General features: G+C 42.4%; 1 protein-coding gene across 4 annotated transcripts in view; it reads left to right on the plus strand.

The window, feature by feature from the left end:
- The window catches only part of neurl1b (neuralized E3 ubiquitin protein ligase 1B), a 134932-nt gene that overhangs the window by 102394 nt on the left and 10493 nt on the right, over positions 1-22045 (plus strand). For 2 of the 4 annotated variants that reach the window (XM_060927452.1, XM_060927454.1), the window contains exons 2-3: positions 12178-12744; positions 16187-16891. In XM_060927452.1, coding sequence (XP_060783435.1) covers positions 12178-12744; positions 16187-16891 — 1272 coding nt within the window. Of the gene's footprint in view, positions 1-12174; positions 12745-16186; positions 16892-22045 lie in introns of all 4 variants that reach the window. The other 2 variants (XM_060927451.1, XM_060927453.1) reach the window with 1 other exon arrangement.

Consider the following 22045-nt stretch of genomic DNA (forward strand, 5'->3'; position numbering starts at 1 on the left):
GAAAGTCCATCCATCCATTCATTATCCGTAACCGCTTATCCTGTACAGGGTCACAGGCAAGCTGGAGCCTATCCCAGCTGACTACGGGCGAAAGGTGGGGTACACCCTGGACAAGTCGCCAGGTCATCACAGGGCTAGCACATAGGCCAAGTTTACATTAGACCATATCTGTCTCGTTTTCTTCGCGGATGCACTGTCCGTTTACATTAAAACGCCTGGAAACGCCGGGAAACGGGAATCCGCCAGGGTCCACGTATTCAATCTAGATTGTGTCTGGTCCGGTGCTGTGTAAACATTGAGAATACGCGGATACGCTGTGCTGAGCTCTAGCTGGCGTCGTCATTGGACAACGTCTCTGTGACATCCACCTTCCTGATTCGCTGGCGTTGGTCATGTGACGCGACTGCTGAAAAACGGCGCGGACTTCCGCCTTGTATCACCTTTCATTAAAGAGTATAAAAGTATGAAAATACTGCAAATACTGATGCAAATACTGCCCATTGTGTAGTTATGATTGTCTTTAGGCTTGCCATCCTTCCACTTGCAAGTGGTAAGTGATATGCGCTGGGATCACACACACAGCGGCTCAGTCCCGAATCACTGCTCGTGCGCTATACTCGCGCGCTCTGTGAGCTGCGCAGGGCTGGAGTGCGCACCCTCCAGAGGGCACTCGCTGTTCAGGGTGGAGTGATTTGGAGCGCAGGATGCCTGCGGAGCTGGGCGTATCTGTGTATTGGTGTTGCTGTGTGCACGCGAATCGTGTATTGGTGTTGCTGTGTGCACGCTAATCGTTTTAAAAACGTTAATCTGATGATCCGCTGATACAGTCTAATGTAAACCCCACCATAGAGACAAACAACCATTCACACCTACGGTCAATTTAGAGTCACCAGTTAACCTAACTTGCATGTCTTTTGGACTGTGGGGGAAACCGGAGCACCCGGAGGAAACCCACGCGGAAACAGGGAGAACATGCAAACTCCGCACAGAAAGGCCCCTGTCGGCCGCTGGGCTTGAACCCAGAATCTTCTTACTGTGAGGTGACAGTGCTAACCACTACACCACCGTGCCGCACCTGCCCCCCCCAGAGGGAAGTTTATCACAGAAATGAAAGTGCCACTGTCCTGAAGTGCACTCAGTGAGATTTCTTGCTCTCTGGTGTCTCCACTGTGACATGCCCTTTACTGTAATTACAAGGCACCAGTCACTCAATGCAGGCAAGAAATACAGGAAACACTGTACTAGAGCTTTCACCTAGGTCTGTCTCGCTGGAGAATAATCTATAATTCAGCACAATTGTGGGTGTGACAGTGTTAGGATGCAGTGTTAGGATATGCAGCTTTCTTTCTCTCTAACAACCCAGACTTCACAAGAATGCTCATTTAAGATCAGTGATTTTGAGGTACCGAGGATAGCCCACATTTTAAAGAAGAAACATTTGAGTACTGCACCAAGCCGTGTCACACTCTAAAACGTTCGAAGTACCATGTAGAACTTTGAAGAGTCTTGGCCCTGTCCCTCTGATTTCTCTTAAAGGTTCTATGGAGAACCTTACAGCAGATTTCCATGTAAAAGCTAATAACCCTTAACTACCCAAAGAACTCCATTTTTAAGAGTGGAAAGACATGTCATGATGAGGATATTTTAAATCGTTATCATGTTAATGTTACAGGTCAGAATTGTCAGTCAGGTGGAATTTTAAAGAAATTTCATGTTTAAAGAAATTTCAATTTGAGAAGCTGCAAGGCACATCTTGTTTATGGGCACTTTTCACTCACCATATCAGTCTGTGCCATTTCAGTCTCATCTGTGGCACGGTGGTGTGGTGGTTAGCACTGTCGCCTCACAGCAAGAAGGTTCTGGGTTTGAGCCCAGCGTCCGACGGGGGCTTTTCTGTGTGGAGTTTGCATGTTCTTCCCATGTCTGCGTGGGTTTCCTCCGGGTGCTCCGTTTTCCCCACAGTCCAAAGACATGCAGGTTAGGTTAATTGGTGGCTCTAAATTGAGTGCGAATGGTTGTTTGTCTCTGTGTCAGCCCTGCGATGACCTGGCGACTTGTCCAGGGTGTACCCCACCTCTCGCCCATAGTCAGCTGGGATAGGCTTCAGCTTGCCTGCAACCCTGTACAGGATAAGCAGCTACAGATGATGGATGGAAGCCCTGTGGTGTTCACCATATCAACAGTTTTTTTTTGTCACCTCCTCCCAGAACTGAACTGTGGAGCAATCAGCATTTTTCACTTCCTTCATTTCTGAAATCGGTTACATTCATTCCAAGAGGCAAGTCAAGTTTCTCCGCCAACTGTCCGTCATGTAACTATAACATATGACTTTAGGTCGAGGCAATGTGATTTATCTTCTGCTCTACAAATTGACTAGTATGCATTGGATATTTAAAGTGACCCAAGTCAACATAATAAAAAGATGACTATTACCCTGTGGAGCTAGAATAACCCCTAGGTACTTGAATCACATGCTGTATTGCCTGCTGCTTCATGCCTGTGAAGGAGAATGAGCTGGGAAAACACCACACGCTCATGTTTACACTTGGCTACGGAAATGGCTGAAGTTTATCCTCGTTATAATATTATAATGAGCGAGGTCGCAAAAAACATGACGGAACCGGCGGCCTTCAACAAATAGCGAGCGCTTGAGAGCCTGCAAGCTCACAGGTGCATTTAGATTTGGAATATTTCAATTCTAACCTTTATAAAGTTAATAAGTAATAAGTAAATATACCAATTAGTGCTAATTTTGTAAGCTGTCATTGCCTGGAAGCAGTAAAAAGTGGCGTCTTCGTTCGATCTGGGCGATGTTTGTTGTGGCTCCGCGGTCGCGACCTCTGACCCGCGCATGACCTCACGTGACTTTTCCGAGCTGGCTGCTGAGCGAACGGTTTGTAAACAGACTAACACGTGGTTAGGACGCCCCACATTAGGAAATGAAATGTATTGAAACAAGATGATGCATACCAGCTATGGGGATGGGTATCAGCTCAAACAATTCAGAAAGGGGATTGGATTAAATGATTTCTGAACCAGCATATCGACCTGTGTCACTTTTAAGTACGTGCATATACAACCCCGATTCCAAAAAAGTTGGGACAAAGTACAAATTGTAAATAAAAACGAAATGCAGTAATTTACAAATCTCAAAAACTGATATTGTATTCACAATAGAACATAAACAACATATCAAATGTCGAACGTGAGACATTTTGAAATTTCATGCCAAATATTGGCTCATTTGAAATTTCATGACAGCAACACATCTCAAAAAAGTTGGGACAGGGGCAATAAGAGGCTGGAAAAGTTAAAGATACAAAAAAGGAACAGCTGGAGGACCAAATTGCAACTCATTAGGTCAACTGGCAATAGGTCATTAACATGACTGGGTATAAAAAGAGCATCTTGGAGTGGCAGCGGCTCTCAGAAGTAAAGATGGGAAGAGGATCACCAATCCCCCTAATTCTGCGCCGACAAATAGTGGAGCAATATCAGAAAGGAGTTCAACAGTCTAAAATTGCAAAGAGTTTGAACATATCATCATCTACAGTGCATAATATCATCAAAAGATTCAGAGAATCTGGAAGAATCTCTGTGCGTAAAGGTCAAGGCCGGAAAACCATACTGGGTGCCCGTGATCTTCAGGTCCTTAGACGGCACTGCATCACATACAGGCATGCTTCTGTATTGGAAATCACAAAATGGGCTCAGGAATATTTCCAGAGAACATTATCCGTGAACACAATTCACCGTGCCATCTGCCGTTGCCAGCTAAAACTCTATAGTTCAAAGAAGAAGCCGTATCTAAACATGATCCAGAAGCGCAGACGTCTTCTCTGGGCCAAGGCTCATTTAAAATGGATTGTGGCAAAGTGGAAAACTGTTCTGTGGTCAGACGAATCAAAATTTGAAGTTCTTTATGGAAATCAGGGACGCCGTGTCATTCAGACTAAAGAGGAGAAGGACGACCCAAATTGTTATCATCGCTCAGTTCAGAAGCCTGCATCTCTGATGGTATGGGGTTGCATTAGTGTGTGCGGCATGGGCAGCTTACACATCTGGAAAGACGCCATCAATGCTGAAAGGTATATCCAGGTTCTAGAGCAACATATGCTCCCATCCAGACGACGTCTCTTTCAGGGAAGACCTTGCATTTTCCAACATGACAATGCCAAACCATATACTGCATCAATTATAGCATCATGGCTGCGTAGAAGAAGGGTCCGGGTACTGAACTGGCCAGCCTGCAGTCCAGATCTTTCACCCATAGAAAACATTTGGCGCATCATAAAACGGAAGATACGACAAAAAAGACCTAAGACAGTTGAGCAACTAGAATCCTACATTAGACAAGAATGGGTTAACATTCCTATCCCTAAACTTAAGCAACTTGTCTCCTCAGTCCCCAGACGTTTACAGACTGTTGTAAAGAGAAAAGGGGATGTCTCACAGTGGTAAACATGGCCTTGTCCCAACTTTTTTGAGATGTGTTGTTGTCATGAAATTTAAAATCACCTAATTTTTCTCTTTAAATGATACATTTTCTCAGTTTAAACATTTGCTATGTCATCTATGTTCTATTCTGAATAAAATATGGAATTTTGAAACTTCCACATCATTGCATTCCGTTTTTATTTACAATTTGTACTTTGTCCCAACTTTTTTGGAATCAGGGTTGTACATCAGTCAACAGAAAACCAACCAAAACACAGCCATAGTGTTTTTTTTTTGACATTTGATTTACAGCATGCGATAATATTATCTGGTGTGTTTCTTGACTGCTCGCTTTATTTTTGTTTTGAACCCATTTTTGACACAGAGCATGTTCAAGCTTGCAGGCTTTGCTGTTGTAGAGCTCTGACAAACTCACACAAAGGCTTTAGTGGATGTACTTGAGTAAGGTTCGAGAACTGGACTGCAGCATCGCTGTCTGCCACAATGCCGATTTACCGTCATGTCATGCAGATCTATATTTGGAAAGCGAGCGAAACCATGCTGTGTTTCACAAGTGGAGTTCAAGGCTCTCATTTTGCTTTTGCCTGTACACAGCATGGCGGAAAAAAGGCCTTAAATCACACAGCTTGTGAGGAGGCGACTGGTGGTTTTTTTTTTTTCTGCCTTGCACCTCGGATCTATTTATGAAATAAACCTTTGGTCTCCAACAACATCTCTGCAGTCTGAGATATTTATCAAGTATTCTTGCTCACTGGAAAACAGAAAAAGGAGAAATATAGATTGGCCGGTATGAACAGACTTTACATAAGATGATTTGGGTCATTTTTTTTTTAGCATTTCTTTTAGAAACTGCATAAGAATCAGATGAAAGTAAAGAGAAATAGAATCATTAAAAATTTTTCTCTACATGAATCATAACGTATTTGCCCAGTTCACACTAGTGAGTCGGCAGGGAGAAAAAATGGACTGGAACTCCAAGCGCCTGGTGTAATATGATTCAAAGCTGTTATATTAAGCTGTCATACAGTCTTACAAACTATGCAAAGGCCTTTAAACAACATAATCAACTGAGACTTTTAACAAGCCTGCTTATCCAAATCACTCCCCATGTCTTGGTTTTTTTTATGCAAACAAAATTCGCTGTCCTTTTTTGTTCTTAGTTGGTTAGCACCACTGATGCATGATTTTTTTCACTGAAATCTTGATTATGCTCTGATTATGAACTGAACCATGTACATGTACATAAAATAATGAGTCATTTGGGTATTTGTGTAAAGTAGGGTGCACAAGAAAGACTGTCAGTAGGCGTATCAGACGCTCGCTGGCTGTGCTGTGAAAACTGTGCGTGCAGACGCTCATCTGAGTTTCCAAATCTGTCATCGCTTAACTCTTGAATATTTTCTATTGTCAATAATATAATTAAAAAGCTTATAAACCTCTGCTTTCCAAAGAAATTTATATTGTTAAGATCTGTTTAGTACTTTGGGAGTAACGGCATGTTGAAGTTGGTACAACAGAGTAAAAACTCTGCTCGCGTGACGTCAGGAAACTACCGGTGCTTTTTGAGTCACGGGAAAGCGCTCAGGCTCTCTCTCTCTCTCTCTCTCTCTCTCTCTCTTCTGATTGGTTTCCGACTGGATTACTCGTGAATATCAATCAGATAACTTTTATCGGGATGTTCTCTCGCTCTCACTGTTTCTGATGAAGTATTCAGCAGAATTTTCCATCAGCTAGTTTTGATGTTAAGCTTCACGGGAGACTTTGAAGTGAGGTTTCATAGCTTTACCTCCTTATTTTTTCAAAGCAAACTGATTCATGTAAACAAATAGCTATTTTAGAAGATAACTGCAGTTGTTTTGATGAAAAATATTGAGATCTTAGTGGTCGGAATAATATTTAAAAAAAACCCGGAAGTCAGAAACACGACTGTTGATTTCAGTTCAATTAATTAGAATTGTTTATTAGATGTGAATCATACAGTTTTTTCGAGGTTTGCCTTGAAAGCTGTAAATATTAATTGCAATAATCATTATATTTATATACAGTAGTCATATAAACACTGGTCGGCCCTACTGAGAAATACAAAGGCCTATAGAGCACAAAGAGGGTATTAGAAATAATCTTTTATTACTTTATTTTGATAGAAAATGGTAGATGTGAATGACATTCGATGCTTATTTATGCATATTTTATGATTAACATTGATTTCTCCTTCTTTGTGATGTATAAATGAGAGTTAAGATCAGCTTTACAGTATATTGCACCTAATTATCATAATAAATACTTTTTGCATAATTTTTGGTTTTACTAATTTTTAAACTTTGTATTCAGTATACGACCATCTATTTGCCTGCCAATTTCCATGTAAATATCTTGAAAAATAAAACAGTTATTAAGAAAAAACATTTGATTTAATTCATTAATGAGGCCCGTTTTGGACCATGTGATCTGAATACATAATATTACATCAGTTTTCTAAAAATTAAGCTGCTTTTTCAATCTTTGATTTGTCATATCTCAAGAATGGATGAACATATTTTAATTCTGTAAAAAGTCTGTTGTTCTGCATTCAGTTCTGAATTCACTGAGACCATTTTCAAGCAATTTGGATTGAATTTGAATTTCCACCTGCTGTCATAACAGTACAACTGAGATATACAAATCTCATTAAAATAATCAAAATACATCTCAGTTTAAATATCATTAAAAATTAATTATTGCAGCGGCACGGTGGTGTAGTGGTTAGTGCTGTCGCCTCACAGCAAGAAGGTCCGGGTTCGAACCCTGTGGCCAGCGAGGGCCTTTCTGTGTGGAGTTTGCATGTTCTCCCCGTGTCTGCGTGGGTTTCCTCCGGGTGCTCCGGTTTCCCCCACAGTCCAAAGACATGCAGGTTAGGTTAACTGGTGACTCTAAATTGGCCATAGGTGTGAATGTGAGTGTGAATGGTTGTCTGTGTCTATGTATCAGCCCTGTGATGACCTGGCGACTTGTCCAGGGTGTACCCCGCCTTTCGCCCGTAGTCAGCTGGGATAGGCTCCAGCTTGCCTGCGACCCTGTAGAACAGGATAAAGCAGTTAGAGATAATGAGATGAGATGAGATTAATTATTGCATCGAGCAGCGGTTCTCAAACTTTTTGCAGCCTGGGACCACTTTGACTGTAAAATAAATCCCAATGATTTTCTCAGTACAGATTTTTAATGAACATAATCCCACTAGTTCAATAATAGGCACATTATTATTTAAGTTGTGTCTGTTTATTAGAACTATAAAGTTTTTTTTTATTCCACCAAGAAAACATAATAGGTTGAATTTGACACTACTTGTAGTCAGACTTGATTTCTCCCAAGATTTAAAAAAAACAACAACAACAAACAACCACCTCACAGATCCCCGGCTATGCGACACAAACACCACTTTGAGAAGCACTGCTTTAAAGGGACCAGATCCAGCACAGATCAAGTCCTGCTTTAAACTCCACTCTCCACTGTATTCAGTCTGGTTGTTCTTACACATCCAGTCAGACATACAGGTAGAACTGTTCGCGATTAGTCATCAGTCTAATCTGGTATGCAGTTTTTCCAGCACTACTGGTGTTATTGAGTTCAGATTGGTTTAAAAAGCTTCCCTTGTGTCCACACATTGAGTTTTTGGAGGGTAGCCTTGGAAGAAAATAATGCTTTGCAAGGAAACCTGTTTTCTTAACTAATAACCATTCTCACAATAAGCGTGCTATGTTTTCATTTCTGGAAGTGCAGGAGGATAAATAAGCACTTTTGAAGAAGAAGAAGAAGAAGAAGAAGAAGAAGAAGTCTTTATTTGTGTCACTCCATCAGATTTTCATACCAGATGCTCAGATTATGGATTTTGAGTTATACCTGCTGCATTACACTACCAAGCTTCTGTATGCAGGTGAAATTGGACCAAGGGAAGTTACTGTAACTTTGACATGAAATCATGTGCACGTAACCCAAAATGGTCCATTTTCCAGGCAGAAAGCCTTCAAAATATCCATGATGTTTCAGCTAGGTCTAAAGTGTGTTTCTGGACCAGAATGACACTACCTTTACTATGGATTTGCAAAACAGCTATAGGAAATTTAATTTAATGCCTCACTGGTTGGTTGGCACCATCCCAAATTCATTTTGGCAGTGTGCCAATTATGTCAGAATATTAGCCACCGATACTCTAACACGGGACCAATTTTAACCTGTACAAAATGTTATCATCAAAGCGAGAGCTGCTGTTGATACAAGACAGTCATAAAATGTGTTTTTATTCTTTCTAACCTCTGAACATGCAGTGCTGAAACCAGCGCTGTAGTCGAGTCACTAAACCTCGAGTCCGAGTCCAGTCTCGAGTCCCCAGTGTCCAAGTCCGAGTCAAGTCCAAGCCTCATCTCATCTCATTATCTCTAGCCGCTTTATCCTGTTCTACAGGGTCGCAGGCAAGCTGGAGCCTATCCCAGCTGACTACGGGCGAAAGGCGGGATACACCCTGGACAAGTCGCCAGGTCATCACAGGGCTGACACATAGACACAGACAACCATTCACACCTACGGTCAATTTAGAGTCACCAGTTAACCTAACCTGCATGTCTTTGGACTGTGGGGGAAACCGGAGCACCCGGAGGAAACCCACGCGGACACGGGGAGAACATGCAAACTCCGCACAGAAAGGCCCTCGCCGGCCACGGGGCTCGAACCTGGACCTTCTTGCTGTGAGGCGACAGCGCTAACCACTACACCACCGTGCCGCCCAAGTCCAAGTCATTAAAAAAAAAATTCGATTCGAGTCCGAGAACAAGACTCCAACCGTACCATTCGACGGTGGCTGTTTTAGCACCATTAACATTAGCTTGTTCCTGAACATGACGTATGAACAGGTGAATGTGCATTCTCTTTGTCAGGGAGTGTGAAGTATTCTATCAGAGATGGTTGGGAGATGGATGTAAGCGCAGAAGGTGTGTTTGTTAATACAAGTGAAGACAGGTGAACAATCCAGAACGGCAGGCAAAATTGTAAAACGGTGAAACAGGCAATAGGTCGAGCAAGGCACAAACAGGCTATCGTCGATGAGGCAGAATCAAAGACGAGAAACAAGAAACCAAACAAGGAAATAAGGCTTGGTAATGTGTCAGCAACGCAACTCAATACTTTGCAAAGTAAGTGCGTTTTCACAGTTTTATATCGGCGCGCTGTTTGTGCCTTAATCCTGTGCAGGTGCAAGTTGTTTACAGCACGTGCGAGAGTCCGCTTGGTGCTCAGTCTATCTGATGCACACGCCAAGGCGCTCAGGTGTGACACTCTTAGATGAAATTAGTACAAAATGAATGTAGATATAAATATCGGGCGGCACGGTGGTGTAGTGGTTAGCGCTGTCGCCTCACAGCAAGAAGGTCCGGGTTCGAGCCCCGGGGCCGGCGAGGGCCTTTCTGTGCGGAGTTTGCATGTTCTCCCCGTGTCCGCGTGGGTTTCATCCGGGTGCTCCGGTTTCCCCCACAGTCCAAAGACATGCAGGTTAGGTTAACTGGTGACTCTAAATTGACCGTAGGTGTGAATGTGAGTGTGAATGGTTGTCTGTGTCTATGTGTCAGCCCTGTGATGACCTGGCGACTTGTCCAGGGTGTACCCCGCCTTTCGCCCGTAGTCAGCTGGGATGGGCTCCAGCTTGCCTACGACCCTGTAGAAGGATAAAGCGGCTTGAGATAATGAGATGAGATGAGATATAAATATCTTATGGCAAATTATTATGGCATGTTACAAAAAATAAAGAAAAAGTCCGAGTCCTCGTCTCCACTTTATGAGTCCGAATGCAGTTAATGCACGAGTCCAAGTCCGAGTCATCAGTGCTCAAGTCTGAGTCGAGTCACAAGTCCTTAAAATTAGGGCACGAGTCCTGGACTTGAGTACTACAAGCCTGGTTGAAAATATGAAGAGCAGGACTCAGAATCAGTTAGTACATGGACGATGAATGGATGCCGTCGAGTGTTGACTTATTTCCGGTTCTGGACAGTAACTATACGGTAGTCATTTAAAACGAGTCCCTGTCTCAAGTCCTCTAGAACCAGCCTCAGTCCAGCACAGTCGTGGATGATGTTAAAAGCGGTAAATGTATCCCGTAGGGGCGCTATTGAGGTGATTATTCGTTGATAGTTACCGGATCAGCCAGCGAAAACCGTGCAAAATATCGCGTGCTTTTCAATGCCGTAAACAAAGCATCTGGTACGAAAATCCCGTGCCACGACACATGTGTCACGTGTACACTAGCACAGTGTACACTAGCACTAGCGTCACTTGAAATGTTGCAGAAGCTACAGATGTTATAACACTTTAGCAGGTTGTGTAATGGTTTTGAATGTAATTAGATGTTGAATATAGGAAGAGATAGGAAATAATGCTCATAGGATTCCACACTGAGGCAAGTTAAGAGGTGTCCTCTAGACCAGTGGCGTTTAAAGTGGGGTTCAGGGACGCCCAGGGACTCGTCAGGCATAACCTAGGGGTCACTGCTTTTACAACCCACCATTGGAGACATTATTCTTCACATTTACATTACTGAGGAGGTCTGTGAAATTGATTTTCCCCTTGCTGATATAAGATTGGGAATCCTTGCTCGAGAAGTTCAAAGGACGCTCTGTCAAATGAATGCGATCATGTTTGTAAATCACTCCATGGATATTCCTTTAAGCATGCTGTTGTGATTTCTTAGTGGCTCTGGAGGGAAGCAAGGATTGCTTCAGTGGCTCTCTTGACATGCATTTCTTCATTTACACACCCAGCATGGATTTCACAGCTCAATCTGTGTTTTGCTCAAGATCAGTTTTTCACAGTGGACAGCTCAGTTCTAGCTGCTGTCAGCTTGCTCTGTTTTTTCAAATGGCTATATTTGCCTTGGCTGCCAGGAGGTCTGTCAATGCTGTCATGTCTATGGCCTTTAGCATCGCTGATGAGATGCTATTATTCCAGGCGTAAAAGCCTTTTCCATGCCGTTAAGCACCAAGATCATGGCCAAAGGCAAATGTTCTCCTCATGTTGTTCATTAAAGTGAGATTGGGAGGGTATATTTATCTGGCCAGCATTAGCTAATGTGTGGGATGTCAGAGGGAGGGATGGGACGTTGTGGGAAAATTTTTTTCCCTTCTTCTGCCCCATTGAAAGAGGGTTACAGGAATAAATGCTCTTTAAATACAACAAAGTTTATTTTGACTAATAGGTCGGAGTCTCAAGAGATCCTTGAGATTTCAGTAATTCATTTCAAACTCTTAAATGCAATGTTTTCTCGAAGGAGCAGCTGTTGCTTCTTGTGGCTGATGTCATGTCTTATTAACAAAACCATTCAGCTTTGCTTTCAGATTCTGGCATTGGATGAAAATGTAGCATTTAATCTGTTAATAGCAGGGAGTTAAAATATGAACTGTAGTGCTCCTCATAGATTTCCCAGCGTCTTTTCTTATTAAAGAAAATATTTGTCTATTTGGCAAAGCACATCTGTAAGACTCCATGTGATTTATGACATAGTGAAATGTCCAGTAGTAGTAAATGTAGGTCTTGGAGCTAAAATATATTCTTAAATTCATGAAAATGTTTTGCCATTCATCAGAGAGTATTTGTATAACAGTTCATCAGTATGGCTGAACCTTATTGCTTCTTTCAAAACGACTGACTGAAAAGATTTATAGGTTATAGTATTGATGTGCAATTTTCTTTTTGCTCCAGTAGATGCAAACCTACAGCACCGCCCTGTGGCTAGCCGCCAGTATTACATTCTTCCTCATGGCACAGTGGAGAGGCGATCATCTGCGTTGGCTGTTAATCTGGAGTCTCCACGTTTCCACCCACACGCCAAGGGCAAAAACATCCGTCTGGATACACAGCTTCGACGTGCCACGCGCAAAAACAGCTTCTGCCACGGCCTGACATTCAGCCAGCGGCCCATCCGTCTCTACGAGCAGGTACGCTTACGCCTGTCAGGGGTGCACTCAGGCTGGAGCGGCGCACTACGCTTTGGTTTCACCAATCTAGACCCAGGCGAGCTTGCCTCATCAGACATCCCCAAATACGCCTGCCCGGACCTGGTGGCACGGCCTGGCTACTGGGCCAAGGCCCTGCCCGAGAGGCTGGCAGCGAGGGACAATATGCTGGCTTTCTGGGTCGACCGGCACGGCCGTGTCTTCTACACAGTGAACGATGGTGAGCCTGTACTGTTTCACTGCGGCCTCAGCGCTTCCCGTCCACTCTGGGCCATCATAGACATCTATGGCATCACACAGGAAGTCATACTGCTTGGTGAGTTACTTATTTTCATCACACAAAAAGTATAGTAATTATACATCTCACATCTGCTTAAATCATATAGGCACTGGAAATGATCTGGTTGGTGACCTGCGAACAGTGTCCAAATATTCTTTTGTCTGATTTGCAGCTATTTAAAAAGCCGGATAGTTATAGAATGGGATAGATCATGCCAGTAGTTTGATATTACATTATCGATAAAGCTATTTTGGTTTTGTCGTTCATGGATGGACGAGTATCTTGACAGACACAGTATTTTATAAGAGTTTGTGCAGTCCAGAAATAACCTACAGCTTCTCATCTCATCTCATTATCTCTAGCCGCTTTATCCTGTTCTACAGGGTCGCAGGCAAGCTGGAGCCTATCCCAGCTGACTACGGGCGAAAGGCGGGGTACACCCTGGACAAGTCGCCAGGTCATCACAGGGCTGACACATAGACACAGACAACCATTCACACTCACATTCACACTTACGGTCAATCTAGAGTCACCAGTTAACCTAACCTGCATGTCTTTGGACTGTGGGGGAAACCGGAGCACCCGGAGGAAACCCACACGGACACGGGGAGAACATGCAAACTCCGCACAGAAAGGCCCTCGCCGTCCACGGGGCTCGAACCCAGGACCTTCTTGCTGTGAGGCGACAGCGCTAACCACTACACCACCGTGCCGCCCAACCTACAGCTTGTTAGCTTTTTAAGCAGCTTTGAGACCAGAAGGTTGCCAGTTTGATTCCCTGGACCAGCAGGAATGGCTGAAGTACCCTTGAGCAAGGCACCTGCTCCCCAGGCTGTTCTGGGTATGTTGTATGTTGCTCTGGATAAGAGCGTCTGCTAAACGCCATTAACATAATGTAACGAAACTGCGTTTTATTCTGAAAAATCCTGTAAAGAAATTGAGGCCTAATCTAATCCAATGGCTCCATTTTCTGCCTCAGGTAGCTGTTGAGAGCAATACTTCATAAACAATTCTAACAGCTGTTTATTAAAAGTCAGACTCCTTGGCTCATGGTGATTCTGGTCCCTTGAAAAAAGCAGCAGCACGGCAGTTTGAGGAGCAGTGCTTTAAAGAAATCATTTTCCACCGATAAGACAACCTAACTGAGCCTAAACTACTTTTAAGGGGCCCCTGAGGAGGGCAGAATGCCAGAAGAACAGACGTGATGATGACAGAGGTACCGATGGTCACCATCATGCCTTGACAGACGGATGACTTTAGTGTGTGTGTGGTAGCATGCTGGATCATATCCTGCACCAAAGCAAAATACACACACGGTGTAGGAGGCCAAACAGCGCGCTTTCACTCTCCTCTCCACTCTGCTACATTATTTATCTTCTGTCTGTTGGTTTGCGTGGCCATATTTGGTAAGAGTTGCCGTGTATCTCTGGAGAGAGCCTCGCTGGGACTGATATTCTGGGAGGCCACAAGTCTGCCAACTGAGCAAAACCAGACTCAGGCAAATGTTGTGTCTATCTTGTCAGTCAAGACCCGTACCTTGATCTGCTTGTCTGATTTATTTCACTGGGATATTAAAGGAGTAGTTTGCAAGTTTTAGAGCCCTCCGGTGACTGCAAGGTGAATTACAATTGTAATAAAAGCTTTGTACACTTTGTACATCCACTCTGTACAGTAGCTTATGCATTGTAAGTTGACTTTTAGGGAAAAAGACACAACCGAGGATCTCTCTTCTGATTAGAGTAATACAGATTAGTATAAATACACAGGTGATTATAGAAAATCGCACGTGCCGATTGGTCGAGAAATTTGGACTATTTCTCAATAATCACCTCGAGCAACTCGGGAAAATAGCGGCCAATCGCTTTGTCACCGTGAGGAAGAATTACAAATTCTGAAAGAAAATACTGTTCCTAAAAGCACTAAAGATGCTACGAAGTTTGGTCTAAAACGATTCAAAGGTAAGGTGGAATTGTGATTTATTTTATCGATTTCAAAACAAAGTATTTGATGTGAGTCGGCGTAGATAAGTGACGCAAGTCTGCGCTCGCTGTTATTACATTTCCATGCGCTTTTGAAGTTTGAAATAAATTATTTTTGTGTACGATATTTTTAAAAATAATTACCTGTGTATTTGTACTAAAACAATTATCCACCTCAGGCTCAGTGAATATCAGTGATTATTCTATCCACATTCACTGGATATGAGCAATCGCACGCTCTGATTGACTACTCTACTACTAGGCTATCAGCTCATATGCTGTGAGTAGAGAAAAACAAAGTGGTGGAGTGTGTTGCTGAACCAACCAAGGACGAAATAAAAACTGTGCTCGAAAACAAATCCCCCAAAATTATCAAGTATTTAAAAGAAACAGAAATAGCTAAAAGAATATAGTTTTCCCCCCCCCCCCCATTATCTCCTGTTCCACACTCCAGTCCAGTCGGTGGCGCTAATGCACCTTTAAGTTGGTTTGCTAACCGCCAAAAAACCCTAAAGAAGAGGAAGAAACCCCCCCCCCCCCCCCAAAAAAAAAAAAAAAAAAATTTAAAAAGCAACAAAATATGGAATAAAAGTATTTGATCTAAGAACATCTTTTTTTTCCAAGCATTATTATCACATTTTTCACAAATTGCTACTGTCATTTCGCCGATTTGTTTACATTCTAAGTGGAAATTATTTTGTCGGATGTTTTGTATAAAGTTTTTATTAATCGAATTTGCTAAAAATAAAAATGTTTTTTCTCAAAAGCCAGCGAATGTGGATAGAATAAAACAGTTATTCCATTCAGTCTCATCGTACATGGCTTATAATCAACTAATGTGCCTCGTCGGCTATCAGCTCATGTACGACTCGATTTCGTGGAATAACTTAAATAATAACCTTGACTTCATTTCGGTTATTATTCACCGATATTCACTTTGCCTTCAGTGAATAATTGTTAAATAGCAAAGTTTCTCTGTGGTAACTTATGATACTATTATATCCTAGACTAAACACTATTTGTGTTTTTAATTTTTATTGAAGATGTCGCATGGAGTTTTCTTATATAAGCAGAATAATGATGAATGCCTATTGGGCAGCACGGTGGTGTAGTGGTTAGCATGGTCGCCTCACAGCAAGAAGGTTCTGGGTTTGAACCCAGTGGCTGGCGAGGGCCTTTCTGTGTGGAGTTTGCATGTTCTCCCCGTGTCTGTGTGGGTTTCCTCCGGGTGCTCCGGTTTCCCCCACAATCCAGGTTAATATGGGACGGCCTTGGGCTGAGGTGCCCTTGAGCGAGGCACCTAACTCCCAACTGTTCCCCGGGCGCTGTTAGCATGGCTGTCCACTGCTCTGGGTATGTGTGTGTGCTCATTGCTCGTGTGTGTTCACTGCTTCAGATGGGTTAAATGCAGAGAGTAAATTTCACAAGTGTGTGATGAATAAAGTTGTGCTTTCTTGAAAGTGTACTGCATGACCTAATGATTCTGTCCATTCTTACAGAAAGCACATTTGCTGACAGTACAAGCTGCCTGAGCGTGACGCGTCTCAGTGCCTACCTGCCTCCAAGCAACCACGACTCAGCCAACTATAGCAACAACCAGTTAGAAAGCAACCAGGCTGCTAAGATGGCTGCCTTGCACCTCAGCAGCTCAACACAACTGAGCCCCTGCTGCTCCTCCTCTTCCTCCTCATCCCCTTTCGGTCTCCAAAGGTTATCCCGTGGCCTTCCCTCTTCCCTTGACGCCGACCTGCGCTTTCACCCGGTGCGTGGGGCTGACGTGGTCCTGTCCAGTGACCGTGCCATGGCCTGCGTCCACTCCCCAGATGGCATTCAGACTTTGGTGTTCAGTGACAGGCCCATGAGGCTAGGTGAGACTCTGTTCATGGAGGTGAGTCACATGGGCCCACCGTGCCTTGGCATGCTCCTTTTTGGCGTGACTTCGTGTGATCCAGGCACATTACACGCTACAGAGTTGCCTGCGGAGCCTGATGCTCTCCTCGATCGTAAAGAGTACTGGGTGGTGCACCGTGGGCTCCCTGCGCCTGCACCAGGCGACGTGCTCAGCTTCATGCTTCTGCCTGACGGAGAAGTGCATCATGGGATAAACGGGGTAGCACGTGGACGCTTGCTGTGTGTCGACTCCTCTCAGGCTCTGTGGACCTTCTTCGCTCTACGTGGTGCCATCAACCGACTCAGGATATTAGGCAAGTGTCAGTGTGAAGTGATCTGAAATCATCATTAGCTTTTACTGACTGTTTTTCAAACATTTTAATTTATGATTTATTTAATATCGCCTTAAGATATAATGTAAAATATCAGTACAGACCACAGTTGTGGTCAGAAGTTTGCATACAGTGATATGAATGTCATGGCAATATTTGGGCTTTCAGTAATTTCTTTGAACTGTTCTTTTTCTGTGGCAGAATGTACACATACAGTACATATTTAATTAAAAAAAACACTAGAATTTGGTGCACAAGTTTTCATTTTCTTTGGTTTTTCTGAAATCGACACAGGGTCAAAATTATACATACAGCGTCAAAAATTTACATACGCTCACTTAGATTATTAATTCAGAGGTGCTGAAACTTCCAAAATGTCTTTTATCTTGCCAAGGCTGAGGTCTCTTAACTTCCTGTTAGTGATCATGACTGACTAGCTGGTAGCTTTTCTGTGCTTTCATAAAGAGGGTTTGTTTAAAGCACTCACTGGATTGACCAACACGCAATACAATGGGAAAGTCCAAGCAGCTCAGTGCAGATCTGAGAATGAGGATCACAGATGTACACAACTCCGGAATGTCTCTTGAAGCCATTTCTAAACAACTGCAAATTCCAAGATCAGTTCAAACGATTGTATCCAAGTTATTGTGAGGTGTAGTCACTTTGCTTCAAGAAAACCCAAACTGTCACCCTCAGCTGAAAGGAAATTGGTTTGGATGGTCAGGAACAACCCTGGGAACCACCATGGCACAGCCCTGCCATGAACTGGAAGCTGATGGATCACTGTCTACAGTTCAGATCACCATGGACTAAGAGGCTGCTATCCAAGAAATAACTCCTTGCTCCAAAATTGACACCTTCAAGCTTAACTAAAGTTTGAAGCTGACCACACAGACAAAGAAAAAGCCTTCTGGAGGATAGCTGTATGGTCAGATGAGACAAAGATTGAGTTGTTTGGCCACAATGGCCACCATGTACAGAGGGCTAAGTCTAAGGGACACTGTACCAGCTGGTGGTGGTGGTAGCAGCATCATGGCTGTTTTGCTGCCAGTGGAACTGGTTTATTGCACAAAGTGGATGGAATAATGAAGAAGGAGGACTACCTCAGAATTCTTCAGCATAAACCATCAGAAACTTGAACACAACTTGGAAGTTACAACAGGACAATGAACCCAAACACGCATCAGAGCTGGTTGTGGAGGATAAAGCAGGCTAACATTAAACTTAAAACAAGTCCTGACTTCAGCCCTATTGAAAACATATGGACCGTGCTTATAAGTCAAGTCCATGCCAAGAAGAAAAAAAACAAATTTAATTGAACTCTACCGATTCTACCATGAAGAGTCGTGAAATATCCAACCAGAATTCTGCCAGGAGCTTGTTCATGATAAACAAAAATCTTTGGTCAAGGTGAATCTTGCGAAGAGACATTTTACCCAAATATTAGGTGTGCTGTACGTATAATTTTGACCCTGTGTTGATTTCAGAAAACCCAAAGAGAATTAAAACTTGTGCACCAAATTCTAGTGTTTTTTTTTTTAATTAAAGATGTATGCTGTACAATCATTCTGCCGCAGAAAAAGAACAGTTCAAAGAAATTACTGAAAGCCCAAATATTATCATGACATTCATACCCAAGATGGCAGTCATGTCACTGTATGTAAACTTCTGACCACAACTGTATGTGTAGGTTCGCTAGACAGGTTAATAAGTGGTCTGAAATAGAGCTCTACTGTGAGTGGACTTTGCTTGTTCCTGTCATTCAGTTCTCTTGTCGCTGGAGAATCGGCATTACTGCCCTGCCTCATTAAGCTGGTTTTCTCCAAGGCTTTTTATGCCCCCAGAAATAGCTCCTTGCACATCCTTCAGTCTGCCTTATTATGGGATGCTATTTTGCTCTGTGGTATTGCTCCAAAATAACACCCTGAGCCCAATTATGTGATTTGTATGCAATGTGTGCTGGCCATGAGCTTACACAGCCTGATATATCTGTCATCAGCGTATATCTCTGTCACAGTTAAACAAATGGCATGTCCTATATGATATTCTGTGTTCCTGGATTTTAGAACCAGACCCTGATGGCAGTTTTGTGGCAATGCATAGTATATCATAATGTGTACTCAACTGGTATACCTACGGTATTTACTTCAAAATCGTTTATTTGTAACTTAAATTAAAATCATGTTGAGCAGCTGGCAAACACAAGGTTGGTTTATATTTCTGCACTGAAGCAGGCATGGTCTCTGCATTGTGATAGTGAGGGGGTTTGGACACACCCAGAAGCGCACAGATGGTCTAATGTGCATGTTGCTAAAATTTGAACAGCACACTATGTAGATCTACATCGATGTATAACAGGCAAATGCTGAATGGTTAAGAAGGAAAGTCTAAACCCAAGAAGTCAAAAAGCAAGTGAATCGACTTCCAAGTTTTCATCAGGGAATAAGGTGTCTGAGAGAGAGAAGAGCCGAGATGCAGCTCTGCTCGTCAGTGTGGGCATGAAATGAATCTTCACAAGTTATATATAGAGGATATTACACGGCTGCTCAAAGATATTAAGTTTGTCTTCGAGTGATATATTTTTCAACACGAGAAGATAAACTACATATCTTCATGCCACCATGTAATGTTCTTTATACTATATAAGGATACATCCACAAAAAAAAAGCAAGTTAATCAAAAGAATTTTAATTTTAAACCAGTTTGCCATTTTGACAACCCATATCTAGTCTTCGGGAAAACACCAGGAGTGACGTCATCGTTGTGAAATATCAGGAATTATTCTATCCACATTCACTGGATATGAGCAATCGCATGCTCTGATTGGCTACTCTACTACTAGGATATCAGCTCATATACTGTGAGTAGAGAAAAACAAATTGGCGGAGCACATCAAGTCAGATATATCACTTTATCAAGTATTTAAAAGAAACAGAAATAGCTAAATGAAAGAATATAGTCTGCCCCCACACCCCCAATATCTCTTGTTCCACACTCCAGCCCAGTTGGTGGCAGTAATGCACCTTTAAGTTGGTTTGCCAACCACCAAAATTAAAGAAGAAAGGAAAATGGTGGCATGTGTTACTGAACGAACCGAGGACGAAATAAAAACTTACTCGAAAACAAAACCCCCAAAAAATACAAAACAGCAGCAAAGTATGGAATAAAAGTATTTGGTGGTAAGAATGTATCTTTTTTCCCAAGTATGATGATTATTATTATTATTATTATTATTATGTTTTTCATAAGGTGACCAGATTTCTGAGAAGAAAACTGGGGATATTTTTGGTTCGGCGGTGAAAATATCATTAAAACATCTGCTTTCATCTTTGTAATAAAAAGGGGGGACATTTGTTTTTCATGCATTTTGATCATGCATTGCATAAAAAGTGGGATTTCCCTCACTGAGTGCACTGTAGGCCGATTCTGCAACTGCTTTAGGTTAACGTTAATTAAAGACAATGTGAAAATCTCTGGTATGGGTATATAGTTTAGATTTATAGACTCTTAACTTGTAGGCTAGCTGAAATAGATGTTTTAGATCCATGAAAGTAAATATATTAAAAAATTAATTACCATACACTGGTGCTTGAAAGTTTGTGAACCCTTTGGAATTTTCTATATTTCTGCATAAATATGACCTAAAACATCATCAGATTTTCACACAAGTCCTAAAAGTAGATAAAGAGAACCCAGTTAAACAAATGACACAAAAATATTATACTTGGTCATTTATTTATTGAGGAAAATGATCCAATATTACATATCTGTGAGTGGCAAAAGTATGTGAACCTCTAGGATTAGCAGTTAATTTGAAGGTGAAATTAGAGTCAGGTGTTTTCAATCAATGGGATGACGATCAGGTGTGAGTGGGCACCCTGTTTTATTTAAAGAACAGGGATCTATCAAAGTCTGATATTCACAACACATGTTTGTGGAAGTGTATCATGGCACGAACAAAGGAGATTTCTGAGGACCTCAGAAAAAGCGTTGTTGATGCTCATCAGGCTGGAAAAGGTTACAAAACCCTCTCTAAAGAGTTTGGACTCCACCAATCCAAAGTCAGACAGATTGTGTACAAATGGAGGAAATTCAAGACCATTGTTACCCTCCCCAGGAGTGGTTGACCAACAAAGATCACTCCAAGAGCAAAGCGTGTAATAGTCGGCGAGGTCACAAAGGACCCCAGGGTAACTTCTAAGCAACTGAAGGCCTCTCTCACATCGGCTAATGTTAATGTTCATGAGTCCACCATCAGGAGAACACTGAAAAAACAACGGTGTTCATAGCAGGGTTGCAAGGAGAAAGCCACCGCTCTCCAAAAAGAACATTGCTGCTCATCTGCAGTTTGCTAAAGATCACGTGGACAAGCCAGAAGGCTATTGGAAAAATGTTTTGTGGACGGATGAGACCAAAATAAAACTTTTTAAATGAGAAGCGGTATGTTTGGAGAAAGGAAAACACTCCATTCCAGCATAAGAACTTTATCCCATCTGTGAAACATGGTGGTGGTAGTATCATGGTTTGGGCCTGTTTTGCTGCATCTGGGCCAGGATGGCTTGCCATCATTGATGGAACAATGAATTCTGAATTATACTAACGAATTCTAAAGGAAAATGTCAGGACATCTGTCCATGAACTGAATCTCAACAGAAGGTGGGTCATGCAGCAAGACAATGACCCTAAGCACACAAGTCGTTCTACCAAAGAATGGTTAAAGAAGAATAAAGTTAATGTTTTGGAATGGCCAAGTTGAAGTCCTGACCTTAATCCAATCAAAATGTTGGGAAGAACCTGAAGTGAGCAGTTCATGTGAGGAAACCCACCAACATCCCAGAGTTGAAGCTGTTCTGTACGGAGGAATGGGCTAAAATTCCTCCAAGCCGGTGTGCAGGACTGATCAACAGTTACTGGAAATGTTTAGTTGCAGTTATTGCTGCACAAGGGGGTCACACCAGATACTGAAAGCAAAGGTTCACATACTTTTGCCACTCACAGATATGTAATATTGGATCATTTTCCTCAATAAATAAATGACCAAGTATCATATTTTTGTCTCATTTGTTTAACTGGGTTCTCTTTATCTACTTTTAGGACTTGTGTGAAAATCTGATGATGTTTTAGGTCATATTTATG

This window comes from Neoarius graeffei, chromosome 8 (assembly GCF_027579695.1).
Source record: "Neoarius graeffei isolate fNeoGra1 chromosome 8, fNeoGra1.pri, whole genome shotgun sequence".
Lineage (NCBI taxonomy): Eukaryota > Metazoa > Chordata > Actinopteri > Siluriformes > Ariidae > Neoarius > Neoarius graeffei.